General features: G+C 36.8%; 1 protein-coding gene across 1 annotated transcript; it reads left to right on the top strand.

Annotated features, from left to right (window-relative positions):
• Positions 1–4,698: 4,698 nt before the first annotated feature.
• SC35 (serine/arginine-rich splicing factor-like protein, putative) lies at positions 4,699–11,732 on the top strand. The gene is made up of 10 exons (XM_059590335.2): positions 4,699–4,865; positions 4,986–5,064; positions 5,465–5,544; positions 5,669–5,735; positions 6,494–6,553; positions 8,491–8,700; positions 8,806–8,989; positions 9,085–9,213; positions 9,572–9,776; positions 9,903–11,732. Exons 1-8 carry the CDS (start codon positions 4,790–4,792, stop codon positions 9,088–9,090), a joined length of 762 nt encoding a protein of 253 aa, XP_059446318.2. The 5' UTR covers positions 4,699–4,789; the 3' UTR covers positions 9,091–9,213; positions 9,572–9,776; positions 9,903–11,732.
• The last annotated feature ends 11,528 nt before the right edge of the window (positions 11,733–23,260 follow it).

Raw genomic sequence — 23,260 nt, 5'->3', positions numbered from 1 at the left:
AATTTGATGGCTACCCGACACCGTTTTAACTAGTTGTATAAAGGAGTACCGTTTTTAATATGTACGGAGTATACCTCTACCAACCCAAGCGGGATGATGGCCCATCATCGTACCATAGTACCTTAGTTTTACAGTGGAGTTTCTCTTTTGATGTATCCGTACATCTTCTTTTTCCTGGAGATGGAGAGAGAGACTGTAGGATTGTTGGATGTTCCGCCTGGAGTTATTTTTGTGACCGGTCCACTTGGAGTTATTTTTGGGTCTGCCTAGAGTTATTTTGGTTTTCTGGTGTCCTTAGTTGATGACTAGTTAGCCATTTTTATTGAATATGCCTTTTGATTTTCCCCTATAAGAACGGACTTATGGTTTGTGGTTGAAGACGCCAAATATGCAAAATTTTGCCTTCCCCTTTGATGTTACCTCTTTGCTTAGGTCGGTTGAAGCATAATTAAATAAGCAGTAATAAATTGAAGCATAATTAAATCAATCATATGGCATAAAATGTCTATGATCATATTCATTTATTGCATAGATATGAGAGGTGCAAAAATGTTGTGTTCATGTTTTTAGTGGCTGTGAGTGTGGGTTTTATGGACAAATAGATTTGCATGAATATCTATGTAGTGGCAAATAGGTGCCAATGAATAGTTATTATTTGAAAGCTAAATAACTTAAGAGAACAAACCAAAAAACGCTCCAGAGAAATCCCAATATGCATGCAAAGGTAAGTAACTTAAGGTGCACGCGCTGGATATGCTTTGAAGCGGTTGTCCACCCTGTGAGACCGCACGTCCCTCTCTAGCCGTTGGCTCTCCCTCCTTCTTTCTGGGAGTTTTTCGGTTCATGCTTGCTCTAAGAAGGCTTTTACCGTTTCTTCGCCGTTGATGAATTTTTCAGCTCTCGCCATGAGCTCGTCCAAGTCCCTCGGTGGATCGCGGCTTATGTCATCCATAAAGGGACTATGGGGCCATATTCCACCCATTAATGCCGGGTGGACAATTCTTTCATCTGGGTCATCGATTGTGAGCTTTCATGGTTGAACCGAGCCATGTAGCTTTTTATCGACTTGTCACGTTCCTGTTTTATGGTTAGCAGATATGCCACCGGCTTTCGACACCGATGGTTTCCAATGAAATGGGAAAGGAAATTCTTACCAAGTTCGGAAAATGTTCCTATTGACTGGGGTTGCAAACTGCCGAACTAACACTTAACAGCTCCCTTGAGGGTGAGGGAAAAAGCCTGGCAAAGGATCGCATCGGACGAGGCTTGTAGCGTCATGTGGGCTCTATAGGTTTTGAGATGGTCCGTTGGATCCTAGCTTCCATTGTAACGGTCCATGAGTGGCAACTTGAACTTCTCGGGTAAACCAGCTTCTATGATCTTCTTGTTAAATGGTAGGTCTGTCACTAGGAAGACATGACTCACGGAGCGGGAGCCATTCAATCGCTGGGTTATGTTATCCAGCGTAGCTTGGATGGCGTCCATACGTGCGTTGTTTGTGGAACCATCTTCTTTGGTTGCAGGCGGCCCACGAGGTCCGTCGGGTGTTTCCGAGTGGAGCCTAGTGTTCGTCGAATCCTTCTCCAGATTCGGCTCTCATAGCTTCTCTAAAGTAAGAGTTCCAAGGTTTCCATTATTTGCTTGTTCTATGCTTCTAAGGTTTCCAGACGCTAGGTGTAGGCCAAAGACAAGGGGCTCAGTGGGGGCTTCTTCAGTTTCGTGGTTGTCAGCATTGTATTCATTGACATTTTCTAGCTGGGGATGAGGAACGCTGGTCATGTTGACTGTGTTTTCGGTTTGGCCTTGAGATCTCATGGCTACAATTCGTGACTTTTGTCCTGTTTGAACTTTGGATCGTTAGATGATCCTCGTTCCCACAGATGATGCCAACTGTTGAGACAGTTGTCAACGCTGATAACAACTCAATTCAAAGGCCTGCTAAGAAAGAAAAAGGATAAGCAGTGACACACCGTGAAGTGGGGGGTGTGGCGGTCGTGCCACCTTCGATGCCTGAGTGAGAATTTGAGCAGGTTAGATAATAAGAAATAATAATAATTGAGAATGAGTAAGGATAGATTTCACCGTCCGTTTTGTGGAGGTGAGCATGCTCCTTTTATAAAGTAGCTGGGAAAGTGAGTTGGAGAATAACTCTCATTTGACTCCCTCAAAATATGGAGTTTGTTGAGAGGATCGAGGTGGAATTTTTTGTGTGGGAGATCTTCCCATGATAATCTCCGGAGAAGTTATGAGGCGATCCCATGATAACCTACAAAGAAGGCGATCCCATGATAATCTCTGGAGAGGTTATATGGTGATCTGAAGATGTACCTGGACTTTGTTTGGTAGGATTTAGTTTGTTATCTTCCGATTTGGTTGTTGGAGAGTGATTATACTTTCCGATTATCGGGTTAGCATAAGATGGTGCATGACTGCATGATTTGGGGGCGGACCAGGCGATGACACATACGTTTGGAAACGTGCGCTTGGCAGCTTAGTGGGTCGTGGCCTTTAAACCATAGTCGGCCTTCTATTTGGGCTTGTTGGAAATATTTGGTGTATATATATATATATATATATATATATATATATATATATATATATATATATATAAACCCTAGATTGTTCTATACATGCTAATTTACAAGCAATATGAACATATATCTTATTTTGTATAAAAGCGTATCATACATAGCTTTACGAATACATGTTGTTTACTTATAATGTAGTCACGCTATGGACAAAAATTGGATGGCAAAGTTTAGGGGTTCGGAAGAGTATGTGAACAGAGCTAAGTCATTTATGGAATTTGCAGTTAGCAAATCTACAAATAAGGAGTACATAATCTGTCCATGTAAGAAATGTAAACTCAACAAGAGTCTCAGTCCAGAATTGGTTTTCACACATTTAACAGGTGGACCTGGTATTTTGCTTGGTTACACCGAATGGATGTTCCATGGAGAAAGGATGTGTGATCTTGTTACTGATTTTAGAGAACCAACAATAGAAGGATCTTCTTCGGCTCCTGTACCTGACGAGTCGAGAACTATGAATGCCATGCTCCGTGATGTTTTCGGCATGCACGTGTCAAGAGCATACGAATTTGCTGGTCACATGGAAGCGCAACCTGATGTTGTAGAGTCAGTACAGGACTCAGTTGATGATGAGACTGCGAGAAAATACTACAACTTGCATATAGAATAAGAAAAGTCACTACATGATAAAACTAAACATAACAAGCTAGGTGCTATCGTACATTTATACAATATGAAGTGTATTGCTTGAGTTAATCAATCAAATGCTCCTGACGGAAGGTGAAGCCTTGCCAAAAAATACATATGGGACCAAAAAGTGTTTGAGGGACTTAGGGCTTGGATATGAAAAGATTTTGGCTTGTTGAAATGATTGTATGTTATTCTAAAAGGATACTGAGCATTTAGATTTCTGTACAAAATGCGGATTATTAAAGTGGAAGGACGATATTAGAGCGGCTGAAGATGGGCAGTCCTGACCATCTAAAAGACGGCCCATTAAGGTGTTGCAATGGTTTCCACTGATACTATGCTTGTAAATGTTGTTTATGTCGCAGCATACCATTGCCCATATGAGATGGCACACTGATGGGCGCACAAAAGACGGAGTCTTAAGGCATCTGTCGGACGGTGAAGCATGGAAGTCGTTCGATGAGAAACACCCATAATTTGCATTGGATCCAAGCAATGTAAGGCTTGCCCAAGAAAGTGCCCCCATTTTTAAAAAAATACACAAAAAAAAAAGAATAACCAAAACAAAAATTATTGCTTCAGAAACTTTTTTATTTTTTATTTTGTTATTTTTTAAATAAGGCAAAAGTTGGCCTTAAGTTTGGCAAAATAGTTGAGCTTTTAGCATTTTTCTTAAAGAAATATATATTTCTTAGAAAATGATAAATGCACAATTTAAACCCAACTTTGTTTCAACTTTTTTCTTAAGTTTAAAAAAAAGAAAAAAAAAAAATTGCCCTTGGAGGAGAGAGAGAGCCATAATTAGAGAGAGAAATTTGATCTAGAAGTTAGACCAAAGTTGGATTTAAGTTGTCGCTATATCACATATCATATTTCTTATCGACCAAGAAACACGTAACATTTTTATAAGGAAAAATAATAAAGGCACAACTTAAACCCAACTTTAACTTAACTTTTCTCTTAAGTTTAGAAAAAATTGCTTGTGGAGGAAAAAGAGAGCCTTAAACTAGAGAGAAAGAGAGAAATTTAGTCTAGAAGTTGGGTCAAAGTTGGATTTAAGTTGCGGCACAACTTAAACCCAGCTTTGACCCAACTTCTAGACCAAATTCTCTCTCTACTTTAAGGCTCTCTCACTCCTCTAGAGACAGTTCTACAACTTAAACTCAACTTTAGTTCAACTTCTAGGCCAAATTCTCTCTCTCGACTTTAAGGCTCTCTCACTCCTCCATAGACAGTTTTTTTTTTTTTTTTTTTTTTTTTTTTTTTTTTTGTAAATTAAGAAAAAAGTATAGTCAAAGTTGGTTTTAAGTTATGCCTTTATCATTTTCCATTATGAAATAGATAATAGATTTGTGAAGAGAAATTCTAAAAAAATAAAGAAAAAAAGAAAAAAGAAAAAAAATGGCAGCAATCGTAATTAAAGTGCCGAATCTCCAACAATCTCAAAATGCACAACCCAGATCACCCAAGACTATTCAAGAAAGTTCACTCCTCAGCCCTATTCCCCACCACAAACCCTAACCCTAACCCAAATCCAAGCTTTCTTCGTCTCTCTCTCCGAACCAAACATGTCGCACTTCGGAAGGACAGGCCCTCCGGACATCGCAGACACCTATTCGCTCCTCGTCCTCAACATTACCTTCCGTATGCCCTCTCTCTCTAGATTATTTTTCTTGTTGGAGGTTGTAGAAAAATATTAGCTTATTGAATGTTGTGTTGGATCTTGCTGTTGTTAATGTTTGCCTGTTTGGGTGTGGATTTTAGGGACGACTGCGGATGATTTATTCCCGTATTTTGATAAGTATGGCAAGGTCGTGGATATCTTCATCCCCAGGAATCGGAGGTACAGCTGCGCCTTTTCTTTTTCTAATAATCTGTTTGGCTGCGGGGAAAATTGGAAAAAATAATTTGATTCATTTTTGTTGGTGTAGTTTTATTTTTAAGTTCGAAGGAAGTAATTTTCCTTTTGCGAGTAATGAATGTCTCTTATTTTATGTTCAAAAAAATTTGTTTGGATGCTGCTTATTAATAAATGGGGAACTTGTGCATCCTGGATTATGGTTTTCATTTTTGTTCTGCTTTCTGTTGTTTGATTTCATTTGAGTCTGGAAAATATGAATTAATCAACTCAATAAAGCCGATGTGGTTTAGTTTAGCAGGACTATATGAAAAGGTTTTTTTTCTTCTTAAGAGGTAAATAGTGCTTTATTCCTGCTTGTCATACCATATCTTTCGTGGTTTAGGACTGGTGACTCAAGGGGCTTTGCATTTGTGCGGTACAAATACGCTGATGAGGCACAGAAAGCAGTGGAAAGGCTAGATGGTATAGCTCTCTCTCTCTCAATGTTTATTTTTATGGAAGACTGTTTTTTATATCATATCTCTTTGATATGGTAATTGATTGCTGGCTGCTTTGACAATATTGATTTTCACTTTTTCTTTATTAGGAAAAGTTGTCGATGGTCGAGAGATAACAGTTCAGTTTGCAAAATATGGGCCAAATGCAGAGCGGATGTAAGTTCTAAAATTATGCTTGAACTGGTGTGCATTTCTTATAATGGTGCCATTTTTGCTGTCAGTGTTCGACGTGGGGTTGAATTTCTAGTTACAAATTACATCATGCCAGATAGATTGATGATATCCATATTATCTGCCAAACCAACCTTCTGTCTATAGGACTATTATAGTTGCATTTCTAATAATGTTATCTGCTACTACTGATGCTATTTCTATAGAATTCTTAAATAAAGTTGTTTTTCTTCAGTTTTTGACCCAAGTGCCTTAAAATATTCTGGGACAATGCATTCCTTTGCCAAATGGGTGCATATAGAAGTTTGTATTGGTCATGGATGTTCCCCCCCCCCCCCCCCCCCCCTCCCCCCCTAATAATGTTATCTGCTACTACTGATGCTATTTCTATAGAATTCTTAAATAAAGTTGTTTTTCTTCAGTTTTTGATCCAAGTGCCTTAAAATATTCTGGGACAATGCATTCCTTTGCCAAATGGGTGCATATAGAAGTTTGCATTGGTCATGGATGTTCACCCCCCCCCCCCCCCCCCCCGTTGCGGCGAATATTGTTGTATTTTGTGATTAAGCTTCTATGTTGTTTTCCTTAATTGAATCGCACACGATTCAATATGGCAATCGTTTGATTCTTTTTCTGTAGATTATACTTGGTTTTTCTAAAATGTATTGCATGTACTTCTTGCATGTATATATCAGAATCCAGGATTTATTTGATGTTGTGTCTTCTAATTGTTTGTATTACAGTCACAAAGGGAGGATTATCGAATCATTACCAAAGTCAAGAAGTCGCAGTCCTCAGAGAAGGTTACCCTTTGTTTCTTTTTCCTTGTCTTTTTAGAACACTTTTTGGTGCATAATCATTTTGGTTTCTGTTTTGTTTAAATCTCAATATTGTAATTTGCTCATATATTTTCTGATAGCTTCATTGGTCAAATTTCATGTTAGGGAGAAATAGAGAGCTTTCTGTATGGATTCTGGACTTTTTGGTGTTTTGAGATGCATGGTAAAATTAATATTAACGTGTAAAGAACATGGACTGTCGCATTGTCATATATTAGAGTCGCCAGTTGGGCTGAATGATCTCTTGGATAGATGATACTAAATGATCTTTTGACTAACATTTTTTTGTGTGTCAAGCTTATCCAAGGCATTTAAAAATCTGTTATTGTATAGTAAGTTGGGAAGTGTAGAACAACTGTGATTTGATGACCTTTTGTTGCCTTCTGCCAGGGAAAGGCTGGCTTGGATGCCATTGGTGTTTGCCTGATAGATGTGTGTCTTTGCCTGGAAGTTACCCCTTTATAGCCCGAGATGAATGTTGTAGATATGGGCTGTTTGAAAATCTATATTGTCTTATTGAGCATGTGAAATATGGATTTTACAAAGCCTAAAAACTCGCAATCCTTTTTTTTTTAATCTGCCTCTCCATCCTGGTCATCACTTGCTGTTTATTAAAAGTCAATTGGTTGTACTTTTTGTGTACTTGAGTTGCACCTTTTTGTGCTTTTTAATAAATTGGCATTTACTTTAAAAAAAAAAAAAAAAAATCAGTGTCTTAGATTTTCTGTACTCATAAGCCATAAATAGCTCATCAAATCTACTAGATTCAATATTTTAAACCTCAACCAATTACAAATGCTAATGTTGCGTTTGTTTCAATGTAAAATGATTTCTGAGAGATGTTTTTTGGAAAATCACAAATTTTTCATGGGTTGGTTAGTACGATTTTTTTTGGAACTGCAATTGGAAATCAAACAGAAACCATTCAAAATTGCTTGACAATGATAAATATTACCAACAACAATATTACCAACAAGAAGTTAACGAGAAGGGAGGAGGGCAGACCAGTTCCTCTGCAAAGGTGAGTGGTATTGTGGTTTGGGGGAGGGGAGCCAAAGTTTTGAAAAATTTCTTATGCCTCTCTAGGGGCGTAAACCATTTTCTCCCTTGAGGAAAATTTTTCTGTTGACCTGGAAATCATTTTTTGTTGACCAATAATTTCCGTCCAATACATAGATAAATGAAAAAAAAATGTTTTCCAAAAAAAAAAAGAAAGGCACAGCCTAAGCCTCTTTCTCTACTCTAATAATCCAAACCCTGAATTCACTAGTTTCTGACTGTAAAGCCTGCCATATAATGAAGTGTAGGCAGGTTTTCCAGATTTGTCCTTTGTCAACCATGGTTGTTGGAACTATGTGATCTTGTTTGATATCCATACTCTGTTCATTTCTTAATTAAATACAGCATATCTAGGTCCACAACGAGTTTGGTTGGCTTTTCATTGGTACTAAACTACTAATTGATATTCAACGATGTTTTTTGAAGTCATACTTTGAGACGATTACTACAAAATTAATGAGATGCCCAGCATGTTACTGGAGCTTGGTTGATCAATAAAGCCATGTCTGAATATCGGTTAACTGTACGACTTATTTTGCTGTTTATCTGTGTTTAAAGCTAATTTAGCACTCATGTTCAGCTTTTTTTTTTAATAAGTAATGAAGTATATCAAAAGGCGCAGAGGGGCGTAATCTTAGTACACATGAATTATGCAAGAGAACTCCTAAATAGAAGGAGAAAAGAGAACAAGAAAGTCATTAAAGCTAATCACTAAAGGTGCTAAAACAGCAGCTGCCCAAGTAAAGAGAGAATAAAAGAAACAGCAGCTTTGTTTTTTTTTAGCTTATGTGACCTTGTGCTTCACAAGCAATTCTGTAAAAACTAATTATTAATGTTTCCAGGTCCCGGGATGACTACAGAGATCGTGATTACAGGAGAAGAAGCCGCAGTCGAAGTTTTGATAGGTATGATCGTGACAGGTATGGGAAGGACAGGGATTATCGTCGCCGGAGCAGGAGCCGCAGTGCGAGTTCTGATTACTATAGGGCCCGAGGAAGAGGCCGTTATGATGATGAGCGCCAAAGCCGAAGCCGAAGTCGATCAATTGATAGGTATAGACTAATTTTATTGTTTCTTTAGTTTTAATTAATTGTTGTTATTATTGTGAGACATGTTTTGCTTTCTTATAATGTGCTGATCCCGTCTGTTTGTCTCAGTGCCTCACCTGCTCGGCATAGCCCTAGTCCTCGCAAAAGCCCTTCCCCTCGCAGGTCTCGGTCTCTTAGGGATGAAAGTCCTGGCAGGCGCAGCCGTGATCGACGGTCCCCAACTCCTCATAGTGTTTCGCCTAGGGGACGTCCTGCTGATTCTCGAAGCCAATCCCCTCGGAAGTCGGATGATGTGAGTCATCATTCTAACAGTTTGAAATAAATTATTTAACTTTTTTTGGTTAATGAATTTAGTGATCTAACTCTTTCCTGATTCTTTTCTCCTAGGAATGATTGTTGCGAGTTTCATGGAAATTCATGGAGACATCTTGAGTGGCGTACTTGTGGCTGTTAAGCTAATATGAAGACTCATGATTGCCGTGCATGTTCTTATCAGAATGTTAAGTGCTAGTTTTGGTAGGACTGGACTTCTTTGGTGTTTAACTACTTATCTTGGACCTAATCGATGGGGGTGTGTGTGTGTAACTTACTAGTCTAAAAAACAAAAATGGACCTTGTAGTTTGTAGGTTGGTCTTTTTTGTATTTTGTGGACTTCATATTCTGCGGGTGGGTATTTCAGCTTCTATAGTGTTGTTTCTTAATATGGGTTGCTCTTTATATCTGTCTACTGTTATACATTTGATTTTGTTGTTGTCTTTATTGTCTGTCAATCACTCCCTCTCAATTTCAGCATGTTTGGTTATGTTTTATTATTATTATTATTATTTTCTAGTTTCTCCTGATTCATCATGAGCTATTTATTGGGTTTTATAGTTATGTTCGGGAACAATGACTGGGGCTTGATAGGCAGATGTTGAATTATGGCCGTTGATGCTGTTCCTAAGTTGTAGATGGATGATCGTGATATTGATGCTGGTTGCAGCAGTATGCTGGTTATAGAAGTGTGATTGTTTTAGCAGTATGCAGGTTGCTGGGGGCTAAATGTGTTAACTAATTTTCTCTGGATGATACATCTTTGGTAAGATTTATATAGCTCACCTCTTTGTTTCTGAAAAGCCATGTATATCCTTCAGGATTCTGATTCTGAACTGATAATCCTCTTTGGTCTTCTTCGCTGATGTTGAAAAAAAATTGGCCCTAAAAGATGTTCTAGTTGCTGTGATGGTTTAAAGACACAAGGTGAAGGTGTATTTAGCTGTAGCTGATGCTGCAGATATGAGATGGACCTGTGATTCATTAACCGTGATGTGGATACCGAACATGAGCTGCAAATTCTATATGTGAGCCCTAAGTGCTGGTGTAAATTTTGCAGCCAGAATAATGAGGCATGGTAGTATGTTTATGATTAATAATTTATTAGGATTTTTAGAGTTCAACAATATTTAACCCCAATCCTCTAAGATCATAACCTCTGCTGCTTAATGTAGTGAGATGTTTTTAGCACATGGGTCCATGACTGTAGCTGTGAAGTGGTCGCTGATGCCTGTTCTGTTCTATTATTGGTTCGTGATTTACTTTGAAGTATTAGAATAACCACTGCTACCTGGCTTGGTTTGGGTTGGCAATGGTACCAGCCATTGTGGCACTGATTATGACTGCCTAGCTGTGTTGCTGGTCTAAAGTATGCCTGATATTCTGCTTTGTGCTGATGGATTTATAGTTATCTCACCTTTACGGGTTTTATGCTATGAAAATTTGCCTCTATGTTTGGTTTCTTGTCTCAATTATTTTTTCATTTGAGACGAGATAATTTTAATACTGGCGTTACAATAATAAAAAAGATCACCTTTTACTTTCTCTTCAGGATCTTGAGTGTGCTCCTTAGGGTTTTTCTTCATATGGGCCCTGATAATATCAAATGTATTATATTTAGGAGGAGCATGACATTCTCATCCATCTTGCGTGCTCTAGTGTTGGTTCTGCTTGTATTTATTGAACTTTTTTTCTACCTTGCTTGCCATGCTTATGCATTGCCGGAATCTGATTATTGTTTGTGATTAAGGAGTTGGAAATGGGTGTAGAGCTTGGTACAAACAAAGGCTCGAACCAAAGGTCAAGAGAAGGGGTTCCAGCTAGGAATTGAGGTAAAGCCTTGTTAGTGAGGTAGGGGTGATCCATGTAAAACAGGGAGAATGATTGCTTTGATGCAGGAGGGAAAGGGAATGAACGACAAGGGAGCTGCAGCTAGACCAACAACAGAACAAAAGGGCTCCTGTTTCAAAGGGAGGACGGTTGTAAATGGCACTGGTCGATCAATCGAGAGTCCTAAAGATCAGGATCAACACCTAAAGAAATCTTTATAAGTGCAAAGGCTGCAAGTGTGGTGGAATTGCAGGCAAAGATTAGTAGTTGGGGAGGCTCGAGAGTACTGCCTCCAAGCAAGAAATTGAGAAAAGAACCCCAAGGGGAAAATAGGTTAGCTGGTAGGGCATTACGGTTTGATGAGGCTGAATCCAGAGCTGGGGAGAGATGTGCAACTTGTGGTACTTAGCTCGGTAAGCGCTTTAGGAATGCTATCTACGAGGGGGGGTTGTGGAATCGTCCTCAGAATTATTGCTTCTGCAGTGCAAGAGCCTAGCTCAGTTTCCTCAAGCCACAGTATGCTAACACCATGCATGCTAGGACATTCATGTTTTGGAGGTGGGTTTAATTTATTTGCCATGGCCATAGCCTCAATTTTCCTTCTGTTCATGAGTTTAAATATTGGAACGAAACGCATCACTCAATAGCTAGGCATCACGTTTTCTCGAGTGGATGTGGCAACATGTTCTTGTATTTTATTCAAAGGATTTGGCTTAGGTAATATTGTAGAAGAAACTAGAGCAAATCCTTATTCAAATGGCGCAATCATTTTCCCCTCGGCCTTGTACCTGTCGGACGTTAACTGTTATATCAACCGAGGGGAAAAGAATTGAAAAGCTCAATAATTACTATTTCTTATCTATTGATTTTGGTTCAACCAAAGAATTGAAAAGCTCAATGATTACTATTTCTTATCAATTAATTTTGGTTCAACCAAAGAATTGAAAAGCTCAATGATTACTATTTCTTATCAATTAATTTTGGTTCATACAAATTGTTTTTCATACCTAAGGTTTGAAAATATTATTTATTCCTTATATCCAATATATTCGATATATATATTACTCCCCTTATATTTGAGTGTTGTGAACTTCACTCGGGACAGATCGATGTATCATTATAAGTGGAAAATGGCACTATATTAGATGTATTGAATATTTTCTAGTTTGCTCAAAAAAAGGAAAAAAGAATGGTTTTTCCTTCTATTTCTAATTTCCGTACTTATATTGGGTCATCATATAATTGATTTTCTTTTAGTTCTTGACAATTTTGAGTGCGGGTAGATGAATTATTTCCACTGGTGATATCATTTACTAAGAGCATTTTCTGCAGCTTTTTCTTCATTTTTTTTTACATTTAATGATTCAAAATACTTTTTGCTTCTCTATGTTAAAATATATCACAATAGCTTTTCTTAATTATTCCCTATATTATTTTTTTATTTTACCTTTTTTATATTTTATTTCATTAATTTATAATTTCTCTTTATCCCTCATATTTTCTTCTTCCTTCTTCCCGATGCAGTAGCCATTTCTTCTTCCCTGTGATTCTTCTCCAATAATTCAAGTTTGCGTATGCTATTTCTCCCATTTGCGTCTGCGATTTTTTCTCCGATTTGAGTCAAGTTTGAGGACTCAGATCCGATCTGCGATTTCTTCTCCAATGATTCTCAGCGCTGAAGCTGAAAAAAGGTCTGCCAGGTGTTGAAGGAGCCTTCATTCTCCTTTGATTCCCCAAGTTCATTCCCTCTCTTCTCCTCTGAGCTGAAACCTCAAGACACCTTCTTTGATATTGTTGCTGGCCATTGGAAATGACTTGACAAAATTAGAGGTCTCAAGGCCTCTACAAATGGGTTGTCATTGCTTTTCCCATAGAAGCCTGTGTTTGCTTCAACGGAGAAGAAGAAAAGAAAATGAAGGGGAAGAAGAGAGGAGAGAGGAGAGAGAAAGTGCATCAGTTTTATCAATATAATATTAATTTGGATTGCTACAGTATAACCCAATGTATTGGGTTCAATTGTAGCATCTAATGGTTTAAGGAAGCACATAGAGAGTTTGCCGGGAGACTTTTTTTGCGATTTTTTGGACATATTTCCTACACATAGGGAACAGACTTTCTTATAAGGAATCTGCTGAGAATGTTTTAAGTGCCCACTTGAGCCTTGGTCCACATCAGGTCCTATTGGCCCTTGAGCCTAACAAGAAGGCTTTTTAAGCTTTCGAGCTAAGTTATGCCCATTGGATGGCAAGGACTAGAGCTGTTATAGTAGCCCCCTCTTCTCCAAGGGGAACCACTGACTGGCGGGCCCCAGTTCGTTGAGTGTATTACGATGAGTAGTAAGATCATCGACAAATATTAGCCAGTAAGATTACTCTTGACAACTGCATGTGAAGGAGAATATTTTTTGGCCACTTCTTGCGTCACAACAACCATGTCTGCCACACGCCCAAGCAAGGGCAATCCGTACTAATAAGATGTCATACGCCTAATTATGGCATGAAGTGTAATTAATGCTCAAAATGGGTAGTTCATACTGACAAGTTGTCGAGCGCCCAGGGGGACAATCAATACAATATTTAGTGCTTCCTCCTAACTTTAGTGGGCTTCGATAGAATATCATCGACATCGCATTGAAAACTTTTTTGAACTAGTGAAGTGAGTGATTTTGATCTAGCTAGATTTATTAGAATTTAGTCTAGATTTGATTGATTGCATTTCTTTCCTTGGCTTTTCATTGTCAAGGATCCTATAAGAAAGTAGTTCCTTTAATTCTTCTGCAGCTTTTTCACCTGCGTTCTCATTAAAATGAGTAAATGCACCCATTGTTTAAAGAGCTTTTTGAAAAAATTATATATAGTTTGCCCTTTCTTATTCAAATTTGAATCTAAAAATATACAGGTGTTTCGGGCCGGGTAGTTGCCCGTCAAAATGGGTCACATGGGCTAGAGAATTGGTAGATGAAGAAGCAAAACAGTTCCTCATGAATGGTTACATTGACTGGGATCTAGAGAATTGGTAGATGAAGAAGCAGAACAGTTCCTCATGCGTGGTTACATTGACCCGGATCAAGAAAGACCTTGGCTTGCTCACATAATGGCCTTGAGGATACCATTTTCAGTAAGATGAAAAGGTAGGCAGTTATTAATCGTCCGCTAACCGCATTAACCGTTAACTGCACTAATTGCTAATCGTTAGTCGCTTTTGAAGGCAGTTAGGAAAAAACGCTAATCGCCTAGACAGTTATAGTTAGCGGTTTTAGGTTTTGAAAAAATCGCTAATCACTAACCGCCTTTATGTATACTAAAGAAATCTTTGTAAGTGCAAATGCTGCAAGTTTGGTGGAATTGCAGGCAAATGTTAGTAGATTGGGAGGCTTGAGAGTACGGCCACCAAGCAAGAACTTGAGAAATGAACCCCAAGGAGATAATAGGTTAGCTGGTAGGGCATTAGGGTTTGATGAGGCTTGCCTCGGCTGAATCCAGGGCTAGGGAATCGCAAGGAAATACACTCATTGGCATCTATACAAGTTTGCATGTTCATGGTATTTCTCAAGGTACATGTCGTTAACAGGCTTAATTAGATCATTGGCTGAGATCCATGATAAAAGTGCTAGAAATCCATTCAAGAATTTGGTGAAAATGCTATCTAATGATTGTTTACATTGTTGGAAATGACGGAAGGTAATACAACAATTTGGGGGTGGCTGAATACAGAGCTGGAGAAAAAAAGTAAATGAAAATTTAAATTATTTTAGAGAAGCAAAATCATCAAATATCAATTTTGATTTGAAGCTCTCATAAATTTCCTTTCAATATAACATTTAAATTATTTGCAAGAAACATATTTTTTATTGTATTATGAAGTCTTGTTTTAATGACTTTCATAATTGAAAATCCTTGATTTTTTTTTTTTAATGGCTTTCCTATCAAAAAACAACCATTGTGTTGTCTATGTGTTTTTAATGGGTAATGCGATAAAAATATAGAAAGGTTTTTTTTATTTTTTTATTTTTTTTATGAGATCAATATTTGAAAAGTAGTTGTGTTAAAAAGTGTTATAAGTATTTGAATATATGAATTGTTTATTAATAATTTTGAAAAGAATATGTTTTTGGAAGAAGTGTTTCAAGGCCGTTTCTCCCTTTCTCTTACGCATGCAAACGGGAAAAATATTTAACTTAAGAATAAAGGGAAATGAAATAAAAGTAATTTGTAAGAATACTATACTCCTAATCCTATATGATTCATATGACGTGGTCTTTTGTGTGCAAAAATATTAATAATAAAATAACCACTTGCAATAGAATGAATCTTTGTAGGATAGGACTATATTGAGGGTGTCGAACCTCAAGGACTACTCTGGTATTGTTATCAAATTTTTCAAGATTAATTATAACTTAATATAAAGAAGTTTGATTTGTTTTTGTTTTGAAAATTAAACGCATAAAAGTAAAGTAGAAGTAGATTGTGATAAGAGAAAGAATAGGGGTTAATTTTACTTCTAACCACATAATAATGGTCAACCATATTTTAATAAGAAAAACTCATTCTATGCATGATAAGACTCGTGTCACTCGAGCAGTCAAGAAAATACCATTATTAAGAAATAAGTATAATCCATATTTGGTTGGCAAAATGGTTTGCCTAACCTCTAGATGCAGTACGATCTGTTTTCCCTAGGTATAGACTATCAAATATCTTAATAAGTTATACACAATAAATGGATAAGCATGACTCATGTTAAGTTAATACGAATAGTCTACCTAAATTACTCCAAATTAGGGAGTAGACAAATTCGCATTCCTTAGACATGAGCTATCAAATCCTATTCATCATGTGTCAATTAAAATCGTTGTATAACAATCATTCGTATAATTACAGAAAATATGAAGGATTGAGTTCAATCAATATAAAAAGTTTTCTAAGACAAAAGAAAAAATTCATACTGATTGAATATAAATATTAAGATTAATTCTCAAAGTTATACAACCATCATGCATATAGAAAAATCCAAATTAAAATACAACAAAACCATTGTCTTGGAAAAGCCTACATCAACACCCTATTACAAATTTAGTTGCTCATGCTAGTACTGGGATGGCCTTATGCCATGATAATCTTCTCTTCAACTCTTCAAGCCTCCAAGAAGATCTTTATGTGAATTATCTCTCTAAAACCAAGCACACCCTTCTCTTGAAATTTGAGGCCTATTTATAGAGTTTAGAATAAACCCTAGGAGACCTGGAAGTCCCAAAAACGTTGGATTTTCGTCTTCTTGTCGAAGTAGGAGACCTATGCTGCTTTTCAAATCAAAACTGTGTTCCTATCTAGCAGACCAACCCGTGTGCGCTCAAGCTCAGGGGGGGTTGTGGTCAAGCACATGTGCGCTCGAGCCTTATGCTGAGTGTGCTCGATCCCTAAAACGGCCACTATTCCCTGAATTGTGTTTTCAACCAAAAATTAATGAAATTTTTTGCATGTTCTTTTAGAACCTGAAAACAATAAAACAACACAAAATCAAACCAAATAACAACGCTAAAAAATTAACATATGTGAGTTAAGAGGCTTGAATGTGCAACATTCAGTGCTTATCACTATATATATATATATATATATATATATATATATATATATATATATATATATATGAAACTAGCCACTTTACTGAAAATGAAATACGATGCTGTCATGCTCAAAGAGAGCACCAATAGAAACGAAAACAACCAAAACTTAGGCTCTATTCGTTTCGCCATAAAATGATTTCCGTCAAAAAATATTTTCAACAGAAAATGTTTTCCTGAAAAATGATTTCCTAGAAAATATTTTATGGTGTACATGTTTAACATGTACGGAAAATCACAAATATATATATATATTAAACTCTAAATTTATGGGCAGGTCCTGGGACCCGCCCAGAACTTGACCAGGACCTGTGCCAGGACTTGACTGGGAAGACCTGCCCAGTCAATTATGGTATATGATTATATGAATTGAATTGGCATATAATCATAATTACATTGTTATAATTATGATAATGTAATTATAAATGATAATGTAATTGATTATAATAATTAAATACTATTAATGATGTGATTATAAAAATTGTAAACCCACGAAAATATGCAAATTAATTTAAAAGGGTTTCATAAAAAAAGGAAACTGAAAATTATACGATGCCATTGTTGTTTTAGTGCAAGTACCTTGTGAAGGGCTTATAAGTTTTTATAGATATGTTATATGGGGCTTTGCTTTGTCTTGTTTCTGTGCACACCGGATACAGGCTGAGACTCTTAATTAATGATGTGGCACTCTTAGCTTACATTTTGTGCATATAAGACACAAAAATATAAGTTTTATTCGTTATTAGACAACTAAGAGGGTTAGCAATCTAGGCAACAAATATAAAAGAATTTTTATAGAGCTCACATGTCCAAACAGGTCTCGGGTAGTGATACAGCGTGACTTAATGGGCTACAGCAAATAACAACAATAAAGAATAGATAGGTATTTTTAGATCTTGATTATATCAAAGATCTAAGAAATCTTTTCTTAAACATCAGATATTCTCTAGGTTTTGAAAGGAAAATATAAGAATGCTCAACTCTGAAGCTTCTTATTGAACAAAACTCAAATATAATCAAAAGCTATGTTTCTGGAGGCTATAAACATGTATTTATAGGCCCCCAAACCCTAAACCTAAAAATAATATGAAACTAACTCGGATTGCAATTCTATGAAGCTCGTCTAGATAGAACTTAAGGCCATCCAAACAGACGCGACATAGAGCCTAAAATATGTGAGTTCTATGATGCATGTTCGGACGGAACTTAAAGTTGTTCGGATGGTCACTTACATAAACCATAAAAACACGAAAATAACATAGGCATCCGGACGAGCTTTCAGACGAGTCTATGATCTACATCATTCTCCCCCGGTTGGAGATAATTCATCATCGAATTTGGATGGTTCTTTCCCCGGTCCTTCGGGTGCCCTGTCAACTCGTTTCATCCCTTGCTCTTCAGATATACAATAATGTAACATCCTGATATAAATAACATTACTTTAATTACCGCAAGAATGTGAGTATTATCTTGAAAATCCTTTACAACAAGTTGAGATAATGCAATCTTTGCACGCACTCCACTTATTTTCTCCCTTCACTTGCCATGAAGATCTCCCAAAAGGGATCAACGATCTCTTCTATTTTAAACATAATATTCTCATCTACCACATAAAACTAATCAAACCCACCATCATCAAGAGGATTTGATAAAATATTGCCTACCTCAAGAAAATCCACTAAACTGATTTCTTCAACTTCCTTCAATAAATCATCTTCGTCAGGATAAATGTCATAGATTGGTGGAGAGGCCTAATCTACCAATAAATCTTCTTTGGTTGCAACCAAAGAAACCCATCGATCCTCAGGCAGCCCCTTGGAATTGAGAATCTTTCCAACTGCCGCCACCTGATCCAGGAATTCTTCGTGTTGTAGACCCCCTTGGAATTCTGGAATGTCGAGTTCGAACTCGTTCTCCCACCAATTGGCATGAGCTTGCGTAGGGGGCTAACGGCCTTGCGTTCGGCACCCCACAAAAGCGATCTCAGATTCGTACCCTTCGTTATGTTCACCTTCCTCCTCTGAAACGTGCGGTGGGGGTTGATGATGACGTTCGTTGTGATCACCCATGTTGGATAATCGAGTAGTGAGGGCTTCGATTTAATCCCTCATAGCCTCGAATAGCTCCTCCATGTGTTGCCACCGTGTCGCTAGTTGCTCCTTACGTGCTGCCACCGTGTGCGCACGTACACTTCGTTCAAATCTGCACAACGGTTACCCCTCCCCATGATTGGAAAGTAACTAGAGCTTTGATACAAACTGATGCAGTGTGACTTAGTGGTTGTAACGAATAACAACAATAAAGAATGTATAGATATTTTTAGATATTGATTCTATCAAATATCTAAGAAATATTCTCTAAAATACTAGATACTCTCTAGGTTTTGAAGAGAAAATAGAAGAACGCTCAACTCTGATACTTCTTATTAAACAAAACTCTAGAGGCTATAAGCATGTATTTATAGGCCCCCAAACCCTAAACCTAAAAATAATAAGAAACTAATTCGGATTGCAATTCTATAGCGCTCGTCAGGATAGAACTTAAGGCCGTCTGGACGGCCACGACATAGCCTAAAATATGGGACTTCTACGATGCCCATCCGAACGGAAAATACGAAAATAACATAGGCATCCAGACGGTTTTCGGATGAGCTTGCAAAAGAGGCTTTCGGGTTGAGGCTCTTATGAACGGTTACAGACGAGGCTCTGATCTGCATCAGGTAGGCTCAAATTTCTAGCAGTTGAAATTGCTAAAGATTCGAATTCGTCTAAGAGACCATTGATGGTGTTTTGTTTACATTATTATAATCATAATTATAATAATGTAATTATGATTATATGCCAATTATGGTATATGATTATATGCCTTGACCGGGCGGGTCCTAGTCAAGTCCCAGGTAGGTCTCAGGTGAGTCCTGGTCAAGTCCCAGGTAGATTTGGTTGGGTCCCCGGCAAGTTCCGAGCAAGTCCTGGTCAATTTCTGGGGGAGTCCCAAGCTGGTCTCAGGCAGGTCTCAGTGGGGTCCTGGGCGGGTCCTGAGTAGGTTCGGTTGAATCCCTGGCAAGTCCCAGTTAGGTCCAGGCGAGGTCCCACGCAAGTTCAGTCGGGTCTCGGGTAGGTCCGGTCAAGTCCCGAGAGGGTCCCGGGCGGGTTCTTGTCATGTCCTGGCGGGATCCTGGGCAAGTCTTAGCAGAGTACGTCGATTTGAGAATAAGATGCTTAAAGTAGAAAAATAATTTATGATTTTGACCATTTTTTGAAAATTAAAGAAGAATTTTTGTTTAAATAGAAAATATTTTTCTTTGACTATTATTTTATGTCGCACCAAACACCCGAAAATACGAAAAATATTTTCCGTAAATCATTTTATGGCGAAACGAACAGAGCCTTAGAAGACAATCGAGACTACAAGTCAATTGATTATCCAAGATATAATTCTCGGTCCGAATGGGTATGTTTTTCAACCCAAATATAAAAGAAAATTACAATAGAAAAAGAGGCAATTTTCAGTTTGCAATATAACCAAAATTAGATGTAGAGCAGAGCAAAAACAATCTTTTGAGTAACTGGCTACCAGCTTCTGAGTAACCTGCTATTCTCACTAGAAAGGTATGTCATTAACTTGACTTTACTGCTCGAACCCATAAAAAATATTGCCCCTCTTCCCGAAAGCCGCTTATTTTGGATTAGGATCCTTTACAATTTTAAGGAAGCAGTAAATTTTCAAATTATGCAATTTTGGTCTTTTTTAGGCATCAAAACGTTTGAAAAATGTTACCTATTAAAAATGTGATATATTTCAGTTGAGAATTGAGTATATTTTCATCACATTCTTGCTCTCTATGATGTAAAAAAGATTTAATCCAAAAATTGTCTTTGATTTTAGGGTTAAATTCACTTTACCCCCTGAAGTTTTAGGAGTTTTTCAATTCAAACTCCAATGTTTAAAAATTGATAATGTACCCCCTAATGTTTCAAAAATTTTCAAATCAGACCATCCGTTACTAATTTCTGTCTAATTGGATAGAAGTTAAAAAGAAAAAAAAAAAAAAAAAATCATTGCGGGTATGTAATTTCATAGATTTCCGTCCAATTTGACGGAAATTAGTAACGGAAGGTCTAAATTGAAATTTTTTGAAATATTAGGAGATACATTGCTAATTTTTAAACATTGGAGTTCAAATTGAAAAAGAGTTCAAATTTCATGGGGATAAAGTGCATTTTTCCCTTCATTTTATGAAGAATAAGTGTCTCAACAAAAGTAAAGAGGAACCCTTTTGAGATATATATATATATATTTTTTGTTACCTCAATAATAAGCCACATTTTTAATGTGTAGCATTTTTCAAACATTTTGATACTTAAAAATAGCCTAAATCACGCAATTTGAGAATCTACAATTTTAAATAAATTGTAGGATATCTTAATCCCCTTATTCTAGATGTAGTATACATCAATTTTTGTTTAGCCACCTTCCGCCTATCCGTTGGCCTACTCTTCATAGGATTGAATAAGAATAATAGAGGGTGTGAATATTTATGGGACGGGTTTGATGAAGTTAGGACGATCCCTTCCTATTGAGTTTGATCTTAATTTACAGGTTTCAGATGTTTTTTATTTTATTTTTGGGTTTGTTCTTAAAGGAAGAAAGAAGGATCAGATCTGAAGACTTAACAATACAGACAACTGAGAATGGAGGGTTGCCGCTGAGCGCCAATATGCAATGGTAGGTTTAGGTGTGTGAGAGTGGAATGCTTTTATAGATGTGTCACACTTGAATTCAAACTACGTGACATCTATTTTATGAAGCGTGGTCTTCAGTCGATTGAGTTATCTTTTAAGGACAAAAATACTTACATTTGCATTGACTTGAGACAGAGAAAAGCTTAGGCTACTACTATCCAGGCGATTTGGATCTACTAAAATTCTTAGAGAATTTCAGTTTCTGAAATTTTAAATTTAGGCCATCTATTTTTCATTTAAAAGTCATTGTTGTGCGAGGTGTCCTACTACTAATAAAATAATAAAAAACAAAAAAATATAATATTTTTATTTAAGAAAAAAAGGAAAAAAAATTAAATTCCATACCTTGGTTTTTTATTTTATTTTTTAAAAAGATTAGTTTTACTTTTACTTTTTTTTTTTAAAAAAAAAAAAAAAAAATTATATTAAGGGCTCGTTTGGTTCGCTGAATGCTTATTACATTAGGAAATGGAATAGATATTACTGGAAATATAGGAGAGTGGAATTGAATAGTTATTCATATTCGCTAATTTGGTGACAACACACATACTCTAACTTGAATTGAATCAAAATTACTAAAAACCCTATATTATTACTTCTTTTTTTTTTTTTTTTTTTTTTTTCAACTCATATTAAAAAAAAGAAAAAAAAGAATAGAAAATAAAGTGGGTGGCCCTGAAGCAAATTTGGGGTGGCCGCAATAGCCAACGAGGGTGGCCGCGACTACCCTTGATGCCCTCAGAGGTGACCATGACCACCCCAGAGGAGCTTCGGGGCCGGCGGGGTTGTCCATGACCACCCCCGACGCCCTCCAGGGTGACCGCGACTACCCTCGACACCCTCGGAGGTGACCGCGACCACCCCAGAGGAGCTTCGGGGGTGGCATAGCCACCGTGAAGCAAATCTGGGGTGGTCCCCCAAGGCGTCCAGGGGTGGTGCGGCCACCCCCGACCTCTTGGGACCACCCATTGGGGTGATGTGGCTACCCACTTTATTTATTTATTTATTTTTAATTACTTCTATTTTAATTTAAAATAAAATAAAATTGGTATTTATAGAAAATGTATTAGATCCCTTAAAGAATAGCTATTTCTCTCATTTTTTTAAACGAATAGCGATTCCTTTGTCTAAGGGATTAGTCATTCCCGAGGGAATGATTATTCTTGGGAATAAACTCCTACCAAACAAAAGAATGACTATTTTATTGGAATAACCATTATATTCCAAAAGTTTATTCTACAAACCAAATTGAGCCTAATGGTATTTTCGTTATTCGGAAACATTGATAATTTCTAATAGTTTGGAGGAGACACATTGTCACAATTGAAAGTTTGAATATGTCGACTTTTGTATTATTTTTTTAATGTTCTTTTTTGTTCATACTTCTTCTTTCCTCTCAACTAAGGTATATTTTTTATTCAAAGATTTTAAAAATTGGTTTCATCAATAAAAATAGAATATTTAGTTCAAGAAATAAATATTTAAAGAGTTTGATGTTTAGTAATTTTAAAAGTGGCTAACTAAATTCACTAAATTAAAATTTTAAATTAAAAAAAAAAAAATTAAAAGAGCTAATTGCGAAGAAAAATGATTGGTGTCAATATTTTGTTCATATTTCTCCTATAAATTTAGTAGATCAACTATTAGATTTGTGGGGTCTACCATTGACTTATATGAAATTTACATAAGTCCACAAATCTAATAGTTAATTTGTAAGATGAAATAGAAAAAATATGAACAAAATATTAATATTAATCATTTCTCAATTGTGAATCTTCTTAATTATTTCACTTAAACACCTACTTTTTCATACTTTTCCAAATAACACAACATTCAAAGTAGAAATAAGTAAAAATCATTCTCTATCCTATCTTTTACACTTATTTTTGTAGAGTGAATGGGCTGATGGGCCCAAAAGCTTAAGCTAATAGAAAGTGATAAATTTTATCACTTAATCATTAGTTTAACATCCCCTCCCCCCTCCCTCACGTTGAATCTAAAAAAAAAAAAAAAACATTTCCTCTCACGTGTGGGCTCAAACTCCCTTTTAAGACGTGT

This window comes from Corylus avellana, chromosome 4 (assembly GCF_965113065.1).
Source record: "Corylus avellana chromosome 4, dhCorAvel1.hap1.2, whole genome shotgun sequence".
NCBI classification, from domain to species: Eukaryota; Viridiplantae; Streptophyta; class Magnoliopsida; order Fagales; family Betulaceae; genus Corylus; species Corylus avellana.
This window is presented reverse-complemented; position numbering and strand designations above follow the sequence as displayed.